The sequence below is a fragment of the Typha latifolia genome, chromosome 5 (assembly GCF_019914945.1).
Source record: "Typha latifolia isolate L0001 chromosome 5, TyphaL0001v2, whole genome shotgun sequence".
NCBI classification, from domain to species: Eukaryota; Viridiplantae; Streptophyta; class Magnoliopsida; order Poales; family Typhaceae; genus Typha; species Typha latifolia.
The window spans coordinates 11,046,469-11,070,064 of NC_133090.1; the positions used below are offsets into that span (position 1 = coordinate 11,046,469).

The 23,596-nt window shown below is 37.3% G+C and overlaps 4 protein-coding genes and 1 non-coding gene across 6 annotated transcripts; 3 read left to right on the forward strand and 2 right to left on the reverse strand.

Annotated features, from left to right (window-relative positions):
• Window positions 1–619: 619 nt before the first annotated feature.
• Window positions 620–1,112, forward strand: LOC140789490 (glutaredoxin-C1). The gene has a single exon (XM_073139203.1). The coding sequence runs from the start codon at window positions 672–674 to the stop codon at window positions 981–983; it is 312 nt and encodes a 103-aa protein (XP_072995304.1). The 5' UTR covers window positions 620–671; the 3' UTR covers window positions 984–1,112.
• A 910-nt stretch (window positions 1,113–2,022) lies between these two features.
• LOC140789284 (pentatricopeptide repeat-containing protein At4g15720) lies at window positions 2,023–4,516 on the forward strand. Its single transcript, XM_073138927.1, has one exon. The coding sequence runs from the start codon at window positions 2,370–2,372 to the stop codon at window positions 4,215–4,217; it is 1,848 nt and encodes a 615-aa protein (XP_072995028.1). The 5' UTR covers window positions 2,023–2,369; the 3' UTR covers window positions 4,218–4,516.
• A 1,563-nt stretch (window positions 4,517–6,079) lies between these two features.
• LOC140789709 (tyrosine--tRNA ligase, chloroplastic/mitochondrial) lies at window positions 6,080–10,977 on the forward strand. Of its 2 annotated transcripts, XM_073139505.1 has the most exons (3): window positions 6,080–7,797; window positions 10,455–10,521; window positions 10,607–10,977. In XM_073139505.1, the coding sequence occupies exon 1, from the start codon at window positions 6,145–6,147 to the stop codon at window positions 7,702–7,704; it is 1,560 nt and encodes a 519-aa protein (XP_072995606.1). In that variant the 5' UTR covers window positions 6,080–6,144; the 3' UTR covers window positions 7,705–7,797; window positions 10,455–10,521; window positions 10,607–10,977. The 2 variants fall into 2 exon arrangements, with proteins under 2 accessions (XP_072995606.1, XP_072995605.1); XM_073139504.1 differs by having other exon boundaries at window positions 9,587–10,977.
• A 728-nt stretch (window positions 10,978–11,705) lies between these two features.
• TRNAG-CCC (transfer RNA glycine (anticodon CCC)) lies at window positions 11,706–11,776 on the reverse strand. The gene has a single exon. It is a non-coding gene; the product is annotated as a tRNA-Gly (tRNA).
• Window positions 11,777–12,124: 348 nt separating this feature from the next.
• LOC140789972 (electron transfer flavoprotein subunit alpha, mitochondrial) lies at window positions 12,125–22,541 on the reverse strand. The gene is made up of 8 exons (XM_073139917.1): window positions 22,408–22,541; window positions 21,228–21,410; window positions 18,599–18,810; window positions 18,107–18,270; window positions 15,730–15,888; window positions 14,718–14,770; window positions 13,165–13,305; window positions 12,125–12,497 (listed from the first exon to the last, which is right to left on the reverse strand). The coding sequence occupies exons 1-8, from the start codon at window positions 22,501–22,503 to the stop codon at window positions 12,420–12,422; spliced, it is 1,086 nt and encodes a 361-aa protein (XP_072996018.1). The 5' UTR covers window positions 22,504–22,541; the 3' UTR covers window positions 12,125–12,419.
• Window positions 22,542–23,596: the final 1,055 nt, after the last annotated feature.

Consider the following 23,596-nt stretch of genomic DNA (forward strand, 5'->3'; position numbering starts at 1 on the left):
TCTATCCATCTGGAGTCACAATTGAAGAGAATTTGAGTGGTTTGCAAAGTTAGGAAGCACAAGTACTATATATAGATAGATAGATAGATAAACTCAACAATGTAGTGGTGGCTAATCCACTGTCTTATGCCATGTTTGCATGAGATCATCCAAGTTTTTCAAACACATTCCTTTGCAAATAATTATCATTTGAAACCTTCTTCAATTTTCTGGGTTAGGAATTATGTATGTTGACAGTAACATACTGACTAGCTTACAGAATGAGTCAATAGGGAAGGTATATATCCAAACCTTATCAAAAATGAGTCAATATATAGTGGGGTTGCCATCCAAATATTCCACACACCACTCAACCCTATCTTTGCCCCCCAGCTGAAAGAAGATCATGACTTCAATATTATCCAACTCCCCCCCTACCAACTTTATCCAAAAGAGTACATCTGGCAGAATGTGACACTGTGCTTCATCACTCTCAAAAGCTTATTTTTATCCACAAGTCTAGCTAGATATACATTTCAAACCCTACTCGGATGAGAAATTGCAACCCAATCCTTGTCTTCTTAACCTATATAAGCCCAGTCTTTAATTGCCATGACTTCAGCTTCCAAACTCTCATATCTAATCATTTGTTATATTAGAGCTAGCACTCGATCAAGCTTCTAACGGTTGTGATGGATAGGGTGATGAAGTTGGCATCCCAGCGTGCGGTGGTGATCTTTAGCACCAGCTCATGCTGCATGTGCCATACTACAAAGAGGCTCTTCTGTGAGCTTGGGGTGAATCCTACGGTGGTTGAGCTTGATGAGGATCCGAGAGGGTGGGAGATGGAGAAGGCACTGGCTAAGCTTCTCGGCCGCAGCCCGGCGGTGCCGGCGGTATTCGTCGGCGGCAAGCTGCTTGGGTCTACTGATAAGATCATGTCACTCCACCTCTGTGGCAATCTTGTGCCTCTGCTTCGAAATGCTGGCGCTCTTTGGCTTTAGAAGACTTGAATCTCGCCTCTGATGACATGTTAGAAATGATTACTTTCTATGTACCATGAATTAGAATCAGATGTAGTAAAGCAGGCCTTTTTTTTAAAAAAAAAATCTTTGTTGTGAATGATATAGTGAGTGACCTTTTTGACATGGTAAGTTGCACTCATAAAATTTTGACTTCTTTTTCTTTGAATTTATTACTGGAAGTGAGATAAATAGGGCAGCACATCTTATTATCTTTCATCTATTTATATTAATTTAATAGTATACAGAGACATTCAAGTATCTAGTAATAACTATTGATTCAATTGGACAACTTACAAATATGCCCTCGCCTCTGGCACAAAAGTTCATAATTGGACTGAGCCCGATATGAGAGTAACTCTGTCTGGGTCCTCCCAACCCAAACTGGAAGCCTAGAACCGCAAACCCGAAGCCTAGAACCCAAACTTGAAATATGGAACGAAATCAAACCTGCAATCCGATAATTAATAGTATAGGCTAGGGTGGCCCATACATTTCTTGGTTTCCCATCTTCAAAATAGTTTTTTTTTTCTACCATCACACTAATATTTTCCTTTGGAAGAAGATGGTATTTTCTTTTCTTTTCTTTTAGCCTTATAAGCCATAGATGATAGAAGCCATGATGGCCATCAGTAGGCAAAAATCCTCTACTTAATATACGTGATAGCCTTTTATTTTTTTTTGTTCTTACTATCCACTATTACCACCAAGAACTATTCAATATATTATAGTACTCGGTATCTATTTTCTTTCAAGTAAAGCTCTAATTAATTCCAGCCTTTAAACTAAAATCCGATCCGATCTGGACTGTGGGAAGTTGGATGGCAGCAGCTTGTTTTATAAAACCGGAATAATACCTGGGCTTAAAAAAAGAAATAGTAGTAACATTTCAGCATACAAATTTAAAGAATTTCTATAGAGCTTAGTTTTTATTAAAGAAAATTATATTATTCTGGATCCTTTGTAGCAAGAACTTTCAACATAAATTTTCCCCCTCCCCCTCCCCCTGCATCTCATAACATTGCAGAGATATATCTTCTCCAGATCATTGCCCATCTCATAGATTGGCATTCTCTCTGATTGTATTTTAAGATAATAGAATGGAGATGGTAGTTTGTATACTTATTTATACGTAGTTGAGTAGACAACAGAGTAATTGAGTTGTGAACCAAAGAGTACACCCGCATGCGTATCAGCACCTCTCTCGGCTTCGTGAACACCTGAGGCGCCGCCCGGCCGGTTCGTTCGGACGTCCAATAAGCTCGCCATCTTCTCCAGAACCGCCGTTCAACCCGTCGCAGTGCCTCATCATATGCTTCATGTCGTAGATGTTCTGCGCTCCGAGGAAGAAGTCGACGTGGTTCATTCATGAAACCTCCCATGTCGTCGGGGAAAGTACTGTTATTATCTGCAGGAGAGAAGAAGAAGAAGTTAGTCTCTCCTCCAGCCTTAGTTGACCTCTCTCCCTATTTGGTTCGTCTTCTCCGAGACTCGCGACATCTTGACTCGGTGTCTTGTACACACTCCAAGATCCTCAAATCGGGCTCCTCAGCTACTGTTTCCGTAGGCAACTACTTGATCACAGCATATGTACGATGCCAAACCATCGTAAACGCACGCAAGATGTTTGACGAAATGCCCGAAACAAATGTAGTCTCATGGACATCCCTGATGGCAGGCTATGTCGATGCCGGCCAACCAGAAAAGGCCATCCTGCTCTTTGGCGCAATGGGTCGTTTTGGAGTCGAGGCGAACTCTTACACATTTGCGACGGCTGTCAATGCTTGCTCGCACCTTGCCGACCTCAAGTTGGGCCGGAGAATCCATGCCAAGATAGAGCTTTTTGGCCTACGGCCGGACGTCGTGGTCTCTACTGCACTCATCGATATGTATGGCAAATCTGGCGCGCTTACAGACGCGCGGAAGTTATTTGATGGTATGGTTGATAGGAACGTCGTGTCATGGGGTTCGATGATCTCGGCCTACGCGCAAAATGCTTGCGGCAATGAGGCTCTCTCTCTTTTCGGAGAGTTTCTTCATAGGAGATCTTTGTCAGGCTTAAGTCCTAACCACTTCATGTTCTCGAGCATCGTGAATGCCTGCGCGATTGTCGGAAGGCTGGGAATGGGGAGATCGACTCATTGTGCCGTTATCAGGTATGGACATGATCGGAACGATGTGATCGCCGGTGCATTGATTGATATGTACTCTAAGTGCGGCTGCATTGCTTATTCAAGAAAGGTGTTCGACCAGATCGAGCACTGTTCTCTCATTCCTTACACTTCCATGATTGCAGCGGCGGCGAAGTACGGTCTTGCAAGGCACTCCTTCGACCTGCTCGAACAGATGATCGATGAAGGAGTGAGGCCCAACAGTGTGACCCTACTCGCCATCCTCCATGCTTGTAGCCACTCGGGCCTTGTAGACATCGGCCTTTGGCACCTTAAGTCCATGAGGACCAACCATGGAATTGAGCCATGTGTGAAGCACTACACCTGTGCGGTGGACATGCTCGGCCGTGCAGGTCGTCTCGACGAAGCATATGAGCTGTCTAAGGAAGTCCGAGCAGAAGGCGACGATGCCTTGATGTTATGGAGCGCATTGCTCTCCTCTAGTAGGACGCATGGGCGCCTCGACATAGCGGTTGAGGCTGGAAACAGAATTGCTGAGTACGATCGGGACGTGGCAGGGACCTATGTAGCAATGTCGAACACCTACGTTTCAGCCGGTCAATGGGATGGTGCGGCAAGTGTGTGGTCTGAGATGAGGCGGCGGGGAATTCGGAAGGAGCCCGGGTGCAGTTGGGTGGAGATAAAGGATATGGCCTATGTGTTCTATGCCGGGGAGGTCTCATCGGCCGGCAGGAGGGCAGGGGAGGTGATGGAGTTATTGGAGGAATTGGAAGAGAGAATGAGGGAGAGAGGTTATGTGAGTAGGGGAGGTCACTGGGTGTTTGATGGTGTGGGAGAGGGGGAAGAGGAGGGGAAAGGAGTGATGGTTGGAGTACATAGTGAGAAGCTGGCTCTGGGATTTGGGCTGATAAGCATTCCAAAAGGGGTGACCATCAGGGTGATGAAAAACTTGAGGATGTGCAAAGATTGCCATGAGGCATTCAAGCTGATCAGCGACATTGTAGGGAGGGAGATTGTGGTGAGGGACTTGAACAGGTTTCATCACTTCAGGGTTGGCTCTTGCACTTGTGGGGATTATTGGTGATTCTGATATATAATACCTTGCAGAGGACCATTTTGTACAAGAGATTGGTTAGCCTAGCCTACTGTCCAAGATTGCAGAAGAATGGCAGGTAGAAGTCAACTTTTGAAGTATGTTTATATGTTATAGAAATTGAATTGGATGAGTTTGTGGTTAAGATCTCAGAGGATAGACGTAACAATCACATGATGCATTTAATTTGGACAATAAGATTATGGGAGTTATGCAAATTGCCGACCTGTTCAAAAAGTGGGTTGTTTCTTCTCCCTGGTTCATTTGCGTCCAGGATAAAATTATGTTGTCAAGAGGACCAAACTAGAAAATGTTGAAATAAGCTACTTGTTTGTGCCGATATCAGGATAAAATTTAAGATATTGGCATGTAGGCAGATATCATCACAAAGAAGACAAATAATGAGAACATAGTAAGCTCTAATGTTTTTTTTTAAAAAAAAAGGTCCTTGTCATTAATAAAAACAAGCACTTTTTATCAATGACAAGGACCTTTCCAAATTAAAAAAAAAAAAAAAAAAACTTTCCTATCTGCAAAGTTCAAAGTTTCATTGGGATGATAATGTCTGAAGCTGTGTATGTGTATATAAGACATGTACTTGTCGGTGATGAATGGAACAAGGAATTTGCCTTTTCTCGTGTCTCCTCGTTAAGTAGACACTAGAACGACCAGCAATACTCCTGTTGCGGAAAATCTCAGATGCCTCTTTGAGCCCCTACATTGTACATTGTGTATCTCCAAACAAATATGTTAAACAACAAATAATAAGAATTCTTAATGCTAACGGGATAATCCTTGGATTATTAAAAGAGCTCATGTTATATGAGTGATCTCAAATTCGAATCTCAACGGTATCGATTTAATTAGAATTAAGATTGTCAAAGAAGTTTGTCGACTCGTGAGCTCAGTTCAAACTCTAAATAAGTTAAGCTGAGCTAGAGTTGTTCGCTCGAGCTCTCCAAACATACTCCAATCATTTTTGCTATTTTTTTTTCTAGAATTAAGCTTTAATCTTTAGTCCATATCAGAAAATTGGTAGTACTTTTATGCCCTTGTGAGCATCGTTCCCTCTAATACATCAAATCAACTTATGTGATTTGGACTAATAGCATCAAATTAACTTAAACAAATTAATTTATAAGTTATTAGCTATTTTGGCTCAAGCTTTGAAGCTGAGCTTAAGCCTCAGTCGGGTTGAAGACGAATAGAGCCAGCTTTTCTAATTTACACTCTAACACCGTTAAGTTTTCACTTCTCCTAAAAGATAAGAATTCTTAATCTTCATGTATTACACTTTTCACCATTAGTAATACAATCATCTTCTCTCCCATTTCTATGAAAAAAAAAGTTCATCTTCTCCTACGTTATATTGAGAAACTGTAAATAAAATATTTATCCCCTATGATTCATACCACTTAAATATTATTAATAAATATATTGAAAGACTAATATATCCCTTCCAACTTCTCTAATGCCCCCTTCTAATTAGATGGATAAAGGTGCTCTTATTTATTTATTTATTTATTTATTTTTATTCTACTCTTGTGTTAAAATTAGATTTTAAAAGAATTTGAGAAGATGGATTTAAAGTTTGATATTTTTATCCATCTATTAAATTAATTAAAATTATTTCTATTAAGATTTCGAATACAATATTAATGGTGATATATTTAAAAAATTTAGGGGTGTATCTATTTATTTTTCTTTCCCAAGGAGTGAAAGTGATATAGCGATAGTTAAGGGGTTCGATATGTAATTAATTCTGGTATTTCAGTATACGTGGATCCAAAATCCAATTCACAAGTTCAAATATTTGAACCATATTTATTGATGACATCCGGATTAAAGCTGCCACGAATCCATATTATCTCTCTAAAACTCGGATAGATAGACTTGGGTGGAACAACGGAGCTCTCCCATGGCGGCGGCCAGAACCTTCCTCATCGTCCAACCGAAGCTTCTGGGACCTTCCAGAACCTTCTCGGCCCTCTATCGGCACCACCAGCGGAGGAATCTGCCCCTTCTACTCTGCCGTAGCTCTTCCAAATCCTCCAGCTCCACCCTCGAATCCGAGAAGAAGACAGCAAACGTAGTTGAAATCCTACAGAAGCGAGGCCTAATCGAATCCATCACTAGCGAGAATCTCAGGTCTGCGTGCTCTGATCCTCGCGTTTCCCCTCTTAAAGTCTACTGTGGCTTCGACCCTACGGCCGAGAGCTTGCACTTGGGTAACCTTCTCGGTATCATTGTCCTCTCTTGGTTCCAGCAATGCGGGCACAAGCCCGTCGCTTTGATCGGCGGCGCCACCGGTCGAATCGGGGACCCCTCGGGCAAGAGCATGGAGCGGCCGGAGCTCGACATCGAAAGCATCGAGAAGAACAGCGCTGGAATCAAGAATTTGATATCCAAGATCCTTTGGAGGAATGCAGTATGTGGGAAGGAGGGAAATTTGGATAGGGGCAGTGTAAAAGATGGCATTTTGGAGGTAGGCTTTCAGAAAGATGGGATGTTGAGCTCTGGTTTGGAAGACGGTACTGATTCTTTTACTATTTTTAACAATTATGATTGGTGGAAAGACATTACCTTGTTGGATTTCCTTAGGGAAGTAGGGAGGTTTGCGAGAGTAGGTGTGATGATGGCAAAGGAGAGTGTTAAGAAGAGGTTGGCGTCGGAGGAAGGGATGAGTTATACTGAGTTTACCTATCAACTGTTGCAGGGTTATGATTTCCTCTATCTTTTTAAGAACATGGGTGTGAATGTTCAGATAGGCGGGAGTGATCAGTGGGGCAATATAACGGCAGGGACAGAGCTGATTCGGAAGATACTGCAGGTTGAGGGAGCCTATGGCTTGACATTTCCCCTTTTGCTCAAGAGTGATGGGACCAAGTTTGGGAAATCCGAGGGGGGAGCAATATGGTTGTCGCCGGTGATGCTATCGCCTTATAAATTTTATCAGTACTTCTTCTCCGTGCCAGATGTTGATGTTGTAAGGTTTTTGAAGATCTTAACATTCTTGAGTATGGAGGAGATTCAAGAGTTGGAGGAAGGGATGAAGAGGCCTGGCTACATTCCGAATACAGTTCAACGGAAGCTTGCAGAAGAAGTGACCCGCTTTGTTCATGGTGAGGAAGGATTGAGCGAAGCTTTAAAGGCAACAGAAGCTTTAAGGCCTGGTGCAGAGACACAGTTAAACTCAAATGTATTTGAGGCAATAGCTGAAGACGTACCATCATGTACTTTGGCATATGGTCAGGTGTTAAACTCTTCTTTGGTTGATCTTTCAGTTTCTATTGGTTTGCTAAGTAGTAAGTCAGCTGTGAGGCGTCTGATGAAGCAAGGTGGACTTTATATGAATAACAAAAGGGTTGACGTGGAGGATAGAATGGTTGAAGAAGGTGATATAGTTGAGGGGAAAGTACTGTTGTTATCTGCAGGAAAGAAGAACAAGATGGTAATCAGGATATCTGATTCTTCTTGATTAAATTTCAATGCTATTTTGGTTGACACCCCCGTCATATATTTAATGGTATTTATGAGGCAACATAAGCTGCTTTCAAGTTGAGAAATTTAGGTACTGTACTTCATCTTTTGGGCAATTATTCACACATATATGCGTCACTTTTGGACTGAAAGTGTATCATTCTTTCTCCTATTTGTGATTTCTTTTTCTAGTAAAAGATCTTTTTCTCAAAAATCCATGCTATTTGTTGTATTTTGCAGTAATAAGCTTTTTTCTTATCTAGTATCAGTTGTGTTGTAATTATATGTTTAGGCAGTAATCCCTTCGTCTTATTTATGATTTTTCGTAGTCCTCTGAATGTGCTGCTCACTCAGCCAGGTATTCCGATTTGTCTTATGATTTTAATTGTTATTGGTTATCTTATGGTCTGTTGTAATATCTTGCAAACATCCTTCAAGTCATATGTGCAATGCATTGTCTCTGGTCTACAAATTATGAAGATTATCAATTATTTGTTTGTTGCATGGTTTGAAGTTTTGGTTTTGGGTATTGCCTCCTTCAGCGAACAAAAAGTTTGTGCCGAAATGGATTGTTTTCAGCCATGGGTGGGCAGAAAATGGGGAAGAAGGACAACGGATGTACCAAGTAGTTTGAGAGAGGAAAATTGGGTGATATATAGAGAATAGAAAGAAACAAATCCTAGGTTCAAAAGAAGATACAGGACGAGAAAAAAAGAGAGGTGAGAGAATCTCAGTACTGTACGGAGCTAGAGAAGATTGCCCACTCTTATTTCTGTGTGAGAAGCTGCAGTCAGTTCTCTCTTGAGACAACAGCAACCCTCAATAGGATGAACTTTCGCAATCAACATTCCAATCTGGAGTTTTCTAAGTTGACTCATAATCCTCGAAGGAGAAGTGTGCAATGCTGGGGAAATAAATGGGTCCAAAACTAGGTGCATAATTATAGTTGACTTGTAATCCTCAGAAGTAAGTTATGGACAAAGCAAATGGTGGTAGGAGGTAAAGCAGTAAATTCAGTTTCTGAAGGCTGTCTGATTAAAACTCTGTGGTACAGCACACTGATCGTGGGATAAGATGCAATAAAGAATAAATAATGTGCGCTGGGATGGCATTTGAATTAGAGAACCCTTTAGGCCTTTATCATGCTATGTTTGCTGGGGAGAAGCAAACAATGAGGACATGGGAAGAAGTCAATCCCCCAATATTGTGTAGGCTATATGATCCCAAATCTCGCAGAAATAAGTGTTGCTATTGAGATAACATATCAAATGGTCTTTTTAGAGAAGTTGGCATCTAATATTGGCATAGTTAGGGACTTAAGGTAACTAACTGATAACAATATTCAAACTTCTTTTGTTATCTCTACCCTAAGGGATCTTTGTTAGTTTTCTTAAGAGAAGGTTTCTGTAAGGACCAAAGAGGAACAAAGTGGAGAAAGCATTGCAGAGGCCAGAACTTTTCTGTGTGTATGACAACTCAACTTACAACTGCTGGTACGGATCCTGTTACTGAGATCCTACAGGAAATATAACAATCACCATGCAGTGGCTTTAAGCTTTTAACATTACCATCTTAAAGTCTGATTATTACTCCTGAAGCAGATAGGCAGATGATTCGTGAACTGCACCAGTATCCTCTAGCAAGCAAGGCAGAAAGACCTTTGAAATGCCAAATTATGGGAGCCATGCGGACAAGAGATCAGAAGCCATGTTAATATTACTGCAAAGCTTTCATCATTTTTCCATTCCAGTCAAGTTTGTAGGGATGACAAACTGGCTAATATATTCTGAAAATTTGCAAAAGTTCCAATGGAATTTTACAACCTTGCTGATTCATTTATTTATTTTGGTGCACAATTTGACAATAAATCAATATTGCAGGGCATGTGCTCCTTTTCTTGGTGTGGATCTATTTGATATATGCCATGGTAGTGCAGGATCCATCTATTATTTCTGAGACTAGGAATTCATATGAAAAGGAATAACCGAAATAAAATTTGACAGACATCCATGACAATAAGCAATTTAATAGCTGCAGGGTATGTGGCACCGTCACCATCTTTGAAGAAAACTTTGCATGTGTCAGGCATGATTGTCATCTATCTGTGGTAAATGAGATGCCCCTTAAACAGTGAGAAGGAAGATTTATTCGCAGATTTGCTCACAGATGTTAAAGAAGTATTACAATCTAGTTGGCAGGCATTGTGTGCTAATATGAAAAGTGCACTGTAAGGTAGTGTATTTGACTAGTTGAATCCACTGCTAGATCTTTGTCCTTCTATTTTCACCAAAGAAAAGTGGATGAACATTGGTAGACAGAAATATAGCAGATTTCCTTACTAGATCTAAAATATTTATCCGACAAAGATGTCCTCCGGACAATTGACTAATTTGCATCTTCCACACTCCAACAGCATTTTAAATGTTTGGAAGAGAATTTAAGATGTTGATGCATTTATCCTTTCAGCACTTGAGGTTGGATAGTGTGTGTTGTCTAAAATTATTGTGAGTGAAAGACCTAAACAATAATTCACAAGACTTGTATATTAGTTTGCAAGTGGTTGACTTTGTAAGGATATAGTGTGGCTTGTTTGAAATTTTCGACTTCAGAAGAATATATATCACAATTTGACTGGTGAAAAAAGGTAATGTACATGGGTCTTATGTAATGTCAGAGTTTTGCAATCTTACTTTGAGGAGTGAAGACTTTGATAGATGCATCATCTTTTTGAATTCTATGCTTCCACAGGTGTATTCAATTTCAGACACACTGATGCTTCCAATTTTCTGCCATTCATCTGAAGAACACTAGAATAGTGAGTAGTTCATTATATCAGCCATATTCGCTTTGAGATTATTACTTATCAGTCTTAATTATAGCTTACTCCTTCCACAATATAGCTAAATGAGCATGATGATAGGCTGGATGGAGAGCTGTACATTTCTGTATTCTGTTTTCTCACAGAATCCTCGGTCAAGTGGTAGAAGAATAACGCTATTATATGAATCAAGCATTTTTGCTGGGAAAAGCTGCAATGCGAGGAATTTTAGGCTCCCCTCTTAATTAAAACAGAAGAGGGAGAGGGAGGTGTTTTCAGTTGCACATGCTCTTTTTTCTTTTCAGTTGTGTATGAAGATTTCTCGCACACTGGCGAGAGTCTTTTACTGAAGAGATTTTGTAAGGAATTTGTGAAGAGGTTTTTAAGGTCTTTCTGGATTCATTGTTTCATTAGCATTGGACCTATTGAAGTTTCATCATTTTTTTCCCATAATTGAGGGTACTTCTACACAAATGTTTCACATATTTACAGTTCTTATGCTGATCTTTTCAGTGGTTTGGCAAGATGATTCTGGCAGAACTGTCAATTAAGCTTAAAAATTGTGAAAATGTGCAACATTGACATTTTTCAAGAGTTCCAAATGCATATTTTTATTTGAAAAGTTTATTTTGTTTTATGATCTTGCTTCACACAGTCGTCCGAGATCTCTGAGTAGAATGAGAAGCTCTGGATTAGTTGTTTGGTTGCTACTTTTTGGCTTTAGAATGACTACTTCATTTTACCATTTCCTCCATCAAATTGATTCCAGGTGAAATAAAGGGAAATTTTCAAAGAAAAACCCTATACGTTATGGACCTTTTACAGTTCGAAACCTACTAAATCGTAACCAAAAAGAAAAATCCTATCTTTTAATAATGAAAAAAACAATGCAACTAACACCTTACAGTTATTATCATCATAGCACCCTAATTCTACCATATGAAAATTAAGTGATCATACTTCTAAAAATTATCAGAATAGTAAGGAAGAATCGATACAAAATGTACATGATCGTGAAGGTAAAAAAACTATATGATCTCATTACAAGCATTGATGAGCGTAAATTTTAAAAGTGTTATTTTGAATAATATTGTTTAGAACCAAAAAATAAACGGATAAGATAAAGGGTTTCTTTTGCAGATTTCCACAAGAAAAAAATAATAAAAGAAAAAAAATAAGCGTGCGCATCCAGGGAATCGAACCCTGGTCAGTACCGTGGGAGGGTACTATGATACCACTACACCAGATGCGCTGGGATGATTTAAATTGAGTGCTGAAATTATCTCGTATTATATTATTTCTAAAGATAAAAGAATATTAAATACCTAAAATGCTCCTCACCTCATTTGAACTTAAAAGACTGGTTCCATTTTTATTTTCACATCAACGATAAAAAATTTGTATTAAGGCTATTTTGCATAGAACGGAAGTCCGGATATTTGTGAAGAATTAAAACTAAAATGTAGAGGTTGAATGATAAATAAGTACATCGTATAGTTTTAATGATAATAAAGGCATAGAAGATGAATGAGGTCTAATACTTGAGTTCAGCAAATTTTTCTCAAAAAAATGACAGTAAAGAAAAAATAAATAGAAAAAGGGGAGAGGAATACTATGCATATCCCATAAAGGTTTGAGAAATACTATGTTGTATCAATGCTAACTTAATGACTTCTGGAAGGGCTCTTCCATCCCTCATTTGAACAGAAGAGAGTGGGAAAATGATGAAAGAAAAATGGCAAGATTGCCAGTCTTTACAGTGCCTTTAAATTTACAGTTGGAAGGGCCCTTAAGCTTGATCTTATCCACAAGAAAGCAAGGGCTTTTATTTTGCTTCTTATTTACACAATTAGAACATGGGAGCAAAGTTAAATGAGGAACTGTTAACAGAAAGATCATTTCTTCTCTGGCAGCTTTTCTAGCAATTCCGGAATCACCTCAAACAAATCGGCAACGAGTCCATAATCCGCAACCTGCAAGCAGCGATATCACTAGTTTGAGGTATAGAAAAAGATAATTTACTCCACAAAAAAAGCTCCATAGTAGTTAGATATTATGTGATTAGCAAAAAAGAAGGAAAAAATTGATGCAGCAAATGAGCAAGTTAGTATACATTTTCCATTACCCCAGAAAAGAGGATTCATAAAAATATAATATTGGTGCAAGCCACTGTCTGATACTACTGCACCTACAGATAAGATTAGCAAAACCAAAAGCAGTGCTATGTCATGCTTGGGTGTGCCACATGCAAAGGTACCTCAAGAGATGCCATCTAAAAGTTATAACTGTGATTGACCAAGCAACTTGGTGACAATTTTGACTACTAGTTACATGATTATTTCACTAGGGCCCCTGACTAAAATCATAAATATTCATAAAAGGCGGAGAGTCCTGCTGTCATTAAAATATTAATAGGAAAGCAATTAAAAGATCAGCAGTGGATAGATGAGAGCAGAAATAGCATAATCCACCTAAATGTAATCAGTATTCTCCATTACTAAGTTTCTTCTTTTCTTGGTGCAAACTCAAGTATACATAGAAAATTAGTGATAAACATATCTCAGTAATTTCTGATGATGCCAGACAGTGGCCAAAGCCTAGTCAGACAGAAATTATTCAGATCACAAGTTCTCTCATCACCTGAAATATGGGTGCATCTCCATCTTTGTTTACGGCGACGATGACCTTGGAATCTCTCATTCCTGCCAAGTGCTGTATGGCACCTGAAACCCCAAAAGCCATATATAATTCTGGAGCAACAATCTTTCCAGTTTGACCAACCTGACAGGAAATTCCTTTGTTATACTACGGGAGAAAAAACTAGCATCACTGTAAAAAGGGAAATGCTGAAATTAATGATTTCGAGATGGTAGAAAACTAGATATTACTCTATATTAGATAGATGAAGAGTGAATGTTAATGGCATCTGAGCAACTTTGTTCCACTTTAGTAGCTGTGCCCATAGATTATACTATTATCTTTATGAACCTTAGGTCCTCCTACTGCAATAATTGATTGATGATATCACATTAATAGGATAGTACTATAAATCTGATAATGGGGAGATGACATACTACTTTTGAAGGTTAGGAATGCATTACAAATCTAACTGTACAGATAGATAATGCTGGCACATGCCATTAGATTCATAAAAGGGAAGAGGAATTTATCTATAACAAGTGGTAGAATAGGTTTAATAGAACTAGACCGCTATCCAGGTCAGACAAGTATACTACACTTATTCTGCTTGGTTACAGAAGGTAAAAACTTCACAAGGATGTTGACAGTGATTGAAAGAAAAGAGCACATAATCATACTGTATTTCATTTCAGATGAGAAATCAATAAAGTTGTGAAAAAAAAATAGAATGGTATTATTCAGATTAAAATATCCAACAAAAATCATACCTAAATAGATAATTACTAGGAATGCTAGCAAAGTTCACAGCCCAAATGCCACACCAACATTAACACAATTGCTAAGTCCAATCTAGTCCATAACAAGATCACATAGAAAACCAAAGTCCTCTTTGAAATGATAATTCTCTGTTGTTGATTGGCAAATAAGGACCCATCATGAATGGCACAAGGAATGAATTTACGAAGGCATGGTTACTCATTTGTTTATGAAGAAAACCACACAACTTGAAAACATGTGATCTCCTTCATGTTCCATTTTCTTCCCTCCATGTCTTCATAAGAAAAGAAAACCCTAATTATAATTCCTTTTTCCTATCAAGGGCATAGGATCATTAACCTGAACTATTTAATTTAAGAGGATTAATTTCTCAGTTTTCTACTTGAAATCACTAAAACACTAAAAATGATCAACAACGAAAAAAAGCTAAAAGGATCAACCTGAGACACTTTGAAAAACAAGAGATAAGAGATCATTACAAACTTGACACATCCATAGGAATGCTGGATATACAAATCAGGGTCTCCAAGTAACTAATAGTGCCTTGGTCAATTTCTGGTCTAAAGACTAAGATATTTCATTCCAAAAGAAGTAGGGTACTTTGAGCTCTCCTCACGAGATAATGCCAAATAAAAAGGTCTTTAATTTGGGAGCACTACATGTACACCTTTTGATATAATGTATCAACACTTCTAAATGGCAAAACATTGGAAAATAGCGATTCTAATCTAACCATAATAACATAATTAATTTAACCGATATAATCTAAGTGATACCTGGAGGTCATTTGGCACAAATCCTGCATCAACAGCAGCCCGAGTCGCCCCAACTACAAAAATGAAAAGTAGCAGTCTGTAAATATAGAACAACATGAATTACACTAGGCACCAACATGAGTTATACATGAAATAATATGAGCCCCAAGAATAAAGTTTCAGCTAAACCATAATTCAAGAAACATTTGTGAATACTTATAACACAGCTCAAAATAGTGTAATGAACAAGATTTGATGAATATTTTTTGCCACTAAGGAAAATGCCATCCCCTTTTGCTTAGAAAGGATATAAACAAGTAACCTATTTAATCCGCCAAGGCAGACGGTTTTTCAATTTTAGGTGCCCTTTCATTTACGGAAAATGATGAATTCAGGTAAACCACATTTTACAATAAACAGAGAGTTGTGGCCCTTTTGCAGTTAGAAACTGGAAGAATACATAACATGCCCAGAACCATAGGTAGAGAGTCAAAATCAGAAGGAAAAGAATTTACCAAGTTCAATGACAATTTATCCAGAGAAGACATGAATGCATAAAAGAAACAACATAATATCCAGCACTCATTAGTACACTGCATCTTGCAAGTATTTGAGATCCTATCAATGTGAAAGCTGACTGTCTGATTTGCAGTCTAAGCTGGTTTTGATCTGGTGTCAGATGCACCATGCATCTATGGGGTGCCGCTGGTAGCATGAAATATTTACAAGGAAAAGGAAATACACATCTGAATAAACTTTGCCAAAAGTAAGATCTAGCTTCCATCAAATTCGAAGACCACAGAAAGCTGCCATAACTAAGAAAATAAAATCCAAATAAAGGCATCAAATAACTTGTACTAACAAAATGCTTCGAACTAACTTATCCCTTAAATATCAAACTGATTGACACCCTCAATTCACATGTTATCTGATATGCGATATTTAATAATTGATTTATTACAAATAAAGTTACTTTTTTCTCAAGGCATGCATTTGTAATTTGTAAATTGTTAACAAGACTTGGAAGTGATACCTGCTGCACCAAGTTTCTCGGCTAGCCTCTCCAACATTTTGAAGTTCTCTGTGCTTTTCAATGCCCGGCCCCCTGTGACTACGACACGTGCATTTCCTAGATCTGGCCGCTCTGTATCTTGAGATGCTAGCATTAAATACCTCGATTTCCCCAAGGTTTCTGCATAATATATAATCAGAAAGATCAAACTGTATAAGTTTGAAATTTTTTAATTTTGTTACCCAACAATGTAATGACATAACGCAGTAAGAATTTAAAGACAACTTAAGAGGAAGAACTGATGCATGAATCAAGCCTTTGGCATGGTCACCCAATTCTAGGCATGAGCATCTTACATTTCAAAATGCTTAAACCTCAAAGTAGAGGTATTAACATCAACTAGAATGTAGAATATGCTTCAGCAAATTAGTACCGATACTAAAAAATTAGAACCACATAAATGCAACATTATTGACAATAGGATGAATTTCCCATGTAGAGAGCAAAGTTTCTTTGAGGCTAGCAATTTATACTTATATTTTGTCATTTAAAAAAATTAAGATTTCTTTGTATTTTAAAACAATTTTTATAATTTTTATGTAATAAAAAATCTCTCCTGCTCACTCTCTCTACCAGTCCCACACGCCCACTCTCTCTTCCACTCCATCTCTTCCCCCACTCTCACTGTCAGTCAGAGGAGCTCCTACTTAGTCGTCCCCTCTCTTACTTTCGCTCTCACTCATCCACTATTCTCCCTTTCGTTCTCTATATTGCTGCACAATTGAGAGGAAGAAAAGAAAACAGGAGAGCAAAAGGGAGTGAGAGAGTGGTGGGAATGTATGTTGGAGGAGATAGAGATAATGTCGGAGTGGATCACCAGAGAGAGAAATGGAAAATCCCTAAAAGAATCAAAAATAAAGAAAAGGGAGGGAATCACGAGTGCAGTGCTAGAGGAGGAGCTTGCCGGACTTCTATTTTGATAGATCAGCATCGGAGGACTTCGTTAGAGGAGGAGCTCGTTGAGAGATGAGATGCATCTTGTACTAGTCTCTCTCTCTCTCTCTCTCAGTTTGTTTCGGCCGAAACTCGCTCGATCTGGATCAGGTATCGATCAATCCAGCCGATACCTTACTGAAACAAATTAATAAATTGGTTTCAGAATGGGATCGGAATCGATCGGAACTAGAAACTTTAATTACTATTTTTAAAGGTGTCCATCATGGCGGGGTGGCAAGCCAGCCACCCCACCATGCACTTAGGCGACCTAGAAATGGCGAGCAGGCTGCCATTCCTCGTCCTTTCCTTCTTCTTCTTCTTCTTCTTCTTCTTCTTCTTCTTCTTCATTTTGGCCTTGGGAACCCACTTCTCATTTTCTCTCTCTACCTTGGGAACCCACCACTTTTCTTTTCAAAGCATTGTAGGTTCCTAATATAGAGAGAAGTCTCTTTCTGTTTTAGGAACCCATATCTCCTTTTCACTCTCTTTGCTTTAAGAATCCACCATTTATCTTTTCAAAGCATTATGGGTTCCCTATGTGGAGAGGAGAAATAATGAGATAAGGTATCATGCTCCATTATATATATATATACACATACACATAAATATACATAAATTTGTGATTTTTTGTTATTATGGTTGATTAAAATTTTTATATATGTTCTATTAATATATAATATATATCATATATAATTTTTTTTTATTTTTTATATATTAAAAATGTTAGACTGCTTTGGCGCCCGGATTCTTCCTAAGTGCTACGCAGTGGGGTGACCGTCTACCACCGGCAATCGCCATTCAATACACTGACCTTGATATAAATGCAAGTTCATTAGATTTAATGTAGATAAATAATACATAGAAAATTTGAATGTAGTGAACTCAAGAATATCCTCATGAGTCAAGGAGGCACCATTTGCTCACAATCTCCTCAGAACTAGGTGCTAAACAGGGCAAGAGACCTAAAAATCTTCTCACTCAGTTTTTTTCCTTCATGGAGATAAGATTATCGGCAATATATAGTTATATTCTAGCTTGCATGCCATTCGCCCCCTTAAAGAAAACTAAAGGGCATCCAAATGCCCAAGGATTCTACAATTGCAGGGTTTGGTAAAGAAAGATGGTATGTACCCTTAGCTTTAGTAAACAAGCCATCACACCAAGTAAGCCCTCGTAAAGAAAAATGATGTTGTAATGATGTTATTAGTAAGTTTTTCTAAAATCACTGACAAAAAAAGAAAAGAATCAAAGTCACACCAATATTCTTCAGCATGATCAAAATTAGCAAATAAATTGAAAATGCAAGAAGGAATTTTAGTAATAGACATACTAATACTACTGCAATAACCCATGTTAATCTCTTAAAGAAAATACAGTGAAAAGGCTAAAGTATTAAACAAACCTTCACTGAAGAAAGAGAGATCAACCTGGGTGATGGGTGCAGATCTTGCTTCTGCATCAGTCAAGTTGATATGATAGGGGAAAGATGTCGATCTAACAGTCACGATACAAGGATCCTGACCAGTATATCGTACAGTACAAAGTGCATTTCCAGCATATATTGGTCTGAAAATTTCAAATAGACATGTTAGTATGTTACATAATAATAAAAAATTCATCAATAACATCTATGATACATGACGAGAGTACAAGAAGGAATGCAAATGACAGCGATACAGAACTTCCAAGAAAATACCAAAAAAATTTAAATATTAAAGGGCCACTGAGAAGAATCTATGATGACCAAAATAATTCACAAAATGGAAAAGGAAGAATATTCAGATGTGCAAGCTCGAATTCTATGAAAGAATATCTAAACACAGTGCCTAACAAGCTGGACCACCATTTACATGCTAAATCACAAAATCAAGTACAAAGATGAGCAGTACTGAACCTCACAAATACCCGTGGCTCAGCAATACCAATGACATCAGTAATAGGAGAAACATCAAGAAGAGCTGCAGCACGTGGAATCACATTCTTCCCAAATGAAGTTGAAGCAGATACTATATGAGAATAACCACCTTTCCGCTGAATGGAATGAACAAGTTCAGCCCAAGATTCAGCTAAAGGATGTTCCAATATATCTAAATCAGCAACAAGAACCTGTAGGAGAATCAGCCGATAATAAGTAGGCAAGCCGTTAATCTAGTGAACAAAACCATGTTGCAACACTATTTAGAGACCTTTTACTTGTGTACCTCTGGTAACTGAAAGGATGTCATTTCTAGTACAGTAAAGCAGGTAAATGATCTAAAGGATATAGGTCAGATCAGCTCAAATAGTATCTTTGTTAGGCCAGGCAGTGTAGCCTCGCTTATACTTCCTTGGTCAATGTGTATGATGAGAAGAGTGCAACCATGGTTGGTTGTGTCCAACAAAAATATCTTACAACGATTACAAATATATATAAGCTGAAGACGGGAGATGGAACAACAGAGAAAACAACTGATATTTATTGAGCCATAGAAGACAACTATAACTGTATGAGCATGCCATCCAAATGATTAGTTCTCGGCTTCTCATTGCCAAAAGTTTGAAGATAATCTAGTGCCCAAAATATACAAAAATATTAGTTAGAATACAAATTTGTTAAAACTTGGAAATAAGATTTAAAACGTTTGCAAACATTGATTGCATCTCAGGATTCTCAAAACCTCATCTTGATTGTCCATAAAACATATAGGTATAAGGCATGTGGAAGATGTCAAGGACGTAGTGCAGTCCCATTTTAGCTGAAGTCGAAGTGGATAATAAAGTATAAGAAGGAATTACGTTGGACGTTTCCAAAGAGTTAAAAAGATAAGTTCACCAAACAACAAAACACGTCAATTTAGTAGAGCATTAACTAATAGTAGCTTAATTACAATCGGACAAAATGGGAAATAGTGCTCCATAAAGAAATCTAATGGATCCAATGTGTTTAGTTTTTGTATGCTAATATGTTTGTTGTACAGTATTTGTATATTTGGACTCGGATATGATCGAGTAGCATTGATAATTCAATTATACCAGCGAAAAAACAAAAGACAGGTCAACCAAATTGACATCTACATTAGTCACAATAATAGGAACATCCTAACAAGCAAAGACTGATACATATGAAAGATTACTTCTCTTTATTCTTATAATAAAAGGTAAGAAATGATCTCAGTTAGATTAATATATGTTAAAAATCTGCATACTTCAGAGAAAGAGAGAGAGAGAAGGGGGGATAAATAACTTTTTTTCAGGACAATAGGCAACACGACTCCCAACAGAGGTGAAAGTTCCAGCTCAAAGCCAGATGTCTTTAGAGCCTTCTTCTTGAAAATTCTGGCAATCCTGTTCTTCCAAATTTTTCACCAAGTCAGTGATATTAACATGTCCCAACTCTTTCTAAGTTTCTGTTTAAAATACTTATTTCTACAATCTGTCCAAAACTCTTTGACAGATGAAGGCCACTGATGTAAATGAAGGTCCGAGATAATATTAAGAATTAGTTTCTGAAATAAGTGCATGGGACAAATAAGTGATCAATGGTGTCTTCCTCTTCTAAACATAATAAACATATTGTAATTCATATTTCATACTACTCCTTTCGTCATAATATTCTTCCTGTGTAATTTATGAGAAGTTGTCAGCCATGAAATGATCCTGACATCCATGGGGGTAACGTTCTCCATATATTTCTTGGCAAGGTGAAAAGAGACCACCAGATTTATTGCAGTAGCTTATTATAGCAAACAATGGGGAGAAGAGGAAGAGACTATCAAAAGGAGAGTATTTGAATTTTGGACCAAATAAAAATACTATAAGATACAAATCCCGACAAACCAACTCAAGAAGCTCAAATACCTTTTAAAACAATGCAGGTCTTGCCAAAAGCTTAGTAAGAAAAAACATGGTCAGAAGTTCCCGCCGTAATCAATATGTAGCCCTTGTGGTTCATGGTTCTAGCCTAAATCCTTCCTCTTTAAGCTGAAACTGACCAAACTGATATAATTTTGCTCCAAACTCATTATTAAGAACCTACATTTCATAATTTCTTTGTTTTTCAGCTTATTTCATAGTTGGCATCAAAGGTATGAATTTATTGAAAAGGTTATCTTTCTCAGATTAAATTTCACAATAACTCCTCAATCCTCATTATCAACTTTCAAGTGCATGTTACTTATAGATTTATAAACAAAGAGGCCCCAGAATGCCTCAGTCTTAACACTCTGAACTCCACCACTGATCCTTTGAGTATTAAATGCTCAACTACTGGTAAATTAGGCTGAATAACATATCATGGAAGGGCACCATGGTGAAGGAACCGAAAAAATTATTTGCAACATATAGTCTTATATTATTCACCTTGGACAAAGGTTAGAAGCTACTAGTAAACCTTCTAATTCTTGGGTTACCCCAAAACATAGAAATTCATTTGGATAAACCAAGAGAATATAACTTAATAGTAAATATTTATCTTAAGAATGACTATAGATGAGGAATCAAATTAACAAAATGATGTAAATAAGGAATAGTAAAATAGTTGGTACCTCAGAGATCAATGGATGACTCGATGCAGCATGTGAAGCAGCTTTTTGAAGGGTTGATCCTGATCCACCCAACAGAACAGATACTGAATTTTCTTTTGTAATAGCCTCTGCAGCTGCTAATGCACTCAAAGATGATGGCTTCACAAATCCACCTTCATGTTCCGCTATGACCAATGTGCTTATCTAAATATATACATAATTAAACACAGCAAAATGTTGTTTCAGCTTAGTATTAGAAGAAAAAAAGAACTACTTGATAAGGGAATTCTGATAATAGACGAGGAACCAAGATACAACACAAGACATGAAGGGAGAAATAAAATATAGAATGGCATCATAAAGTTTACTTATCATTAGAAAGGTAGGAAATTTCCACCCAAAACATGCAAGCCCATGTAACCCCACGGAAGAAAATGCATCTAGTAGGGAGATTCTAATGTATATAAGCCGCCTTATCAATTTGCCAAAGTAGATCCTACTATAATCGGTCAGATGTGGCCTTCTCACCATCTATACACAAAAGTCACCTTGTAGCTCCCCTACGAAATTCATAATTGAAAAATCTGAAGAGAGAAAGTTATCAGAAAAAAAAAGGCAAAAGAGAATATAAGTCGTCCTTAGTTGTCGAGTTATCTAGCGCAACCCTTCTGCTCCACCAAAGTTTAGGACTAGAAATTGGATAATATATAACATTAAGCATGCAGATATGGACTTAGGAACTGTACTATGAATTATAAATAAATATATAAAATGAATGAAATAGCAAATGAACATCTCCAGAAAGGAACCTTCAGACAAAGAGTCAAAATTACAAGACGAAACACATGGATAAATTCCAATATTAGCCTTATTGCAAGCCCCCTCATTCTGACATCTAAAACGCTCCTTTGCAGGTATATTCGCTACAACCCACCTCCGTGAATAAAGGTGTCCTTCAAGCAGTTCTAAGTTGCAAACATGTCAACAACAAAAAAAAAAAAAATCGTTCAAGTTTTGCACTTCCTATACGAGAACAGAATCTAACAATCAAGCTTCAAAATTTAATATCTCATCCCGCACGAAATCGGAGATAATGCAAAACTCCTCAATGCGATCACCAACGAACACAAACAACTCGTATGCATCAAAAGCAACCCCGAATCTCGAATGATTTGGGAAGAGAACAGTATGAATCACTTACGAATCTGTGGATGGATGGGTGAATCGAGGTGGGGAATTGCGCAAAGGAAGAGATCGAGCGGTTTCGAAGAGCTCTCAGGGTCGCGACCGCTGCCATCTCTCTTTGCCGTGTAGTGGCTTCTTGTTGTTGTTGGGTTCGTTTGCTCGCTATATATTATAATTTATAAGCGAACCTCCTCTGTTTATTTTAGGGATAAATACCAACTAATTAAATATAAGGATAATTCTACTTTTTACGTATATTTTTAAAAAAATTATTTAAACTAAAAAAAATATCCACGTGTACCTCTTAAATAAATAAATAATTACTATACAAACTTATTACATCAGAAAAATTAATTAGTTCGGAGACTTCCTATGCTGTAAAAGAAAATTAGAAAATATATGTGAAAAATAATATTAGCTCAGAGGTCTGGAAAAGTATTTTCTAAATTACATTTTTGTTCAAAATATTTTCAAACAGCAATTTATATAAAATAATAATATTATTTTCAACTTATTGGGATACCGATAAATTCACCGCTATCTCTTAGCCTTGTTCGCTTGAGTTTAAGAATTCTTAAATTAGTTTAGTAAATAAATATATATTTTTTAAATATCTAATTAAGTTTATTGTTTAAAAAATTAAGACTAACTAATTGAGTTCGGAGTTTAGTCTCAAACTAAATAAAATTATAATTTTAAAAATAGTTTAAATAGTATAAAACTTTTGTAATTATTATCCCCTAATTGAATCAAAAACTCGTAAATTTAAAGAAAAAATAACACCAACAGGCAAGGACACCTAAAAACTATTTAAATATTTTTAAATGATTTTGTTTTTGTTAGCCTATCATTTACTTTTCCGTCTAAAATTGACATGTGAATAGCATGCATATAATTTATACTTATTTTGAAGTACCCTCACCTCCCTCCCTTAACCTACATTAATATATTTATACTCTATTTCTTCTTAATCTTTGCCAATCTTTTTCTTCTCATTTTCTTTCATCATTTTCCCTAACTGCCCCTACATTTCTTTCTCCAAATCCCAATCCAATAAGTTCTTTAATGATATTGATTTCAATTTCACTTCTTCCTCTCCCAATCTCTCGAAATCTCTATATCTTTTAATATTTATTAAACTCTCTCATTTTTTCTAAAGCCTGAATATGCATGAGGATAGAGAGTAATTTCATAAATTAACTTTT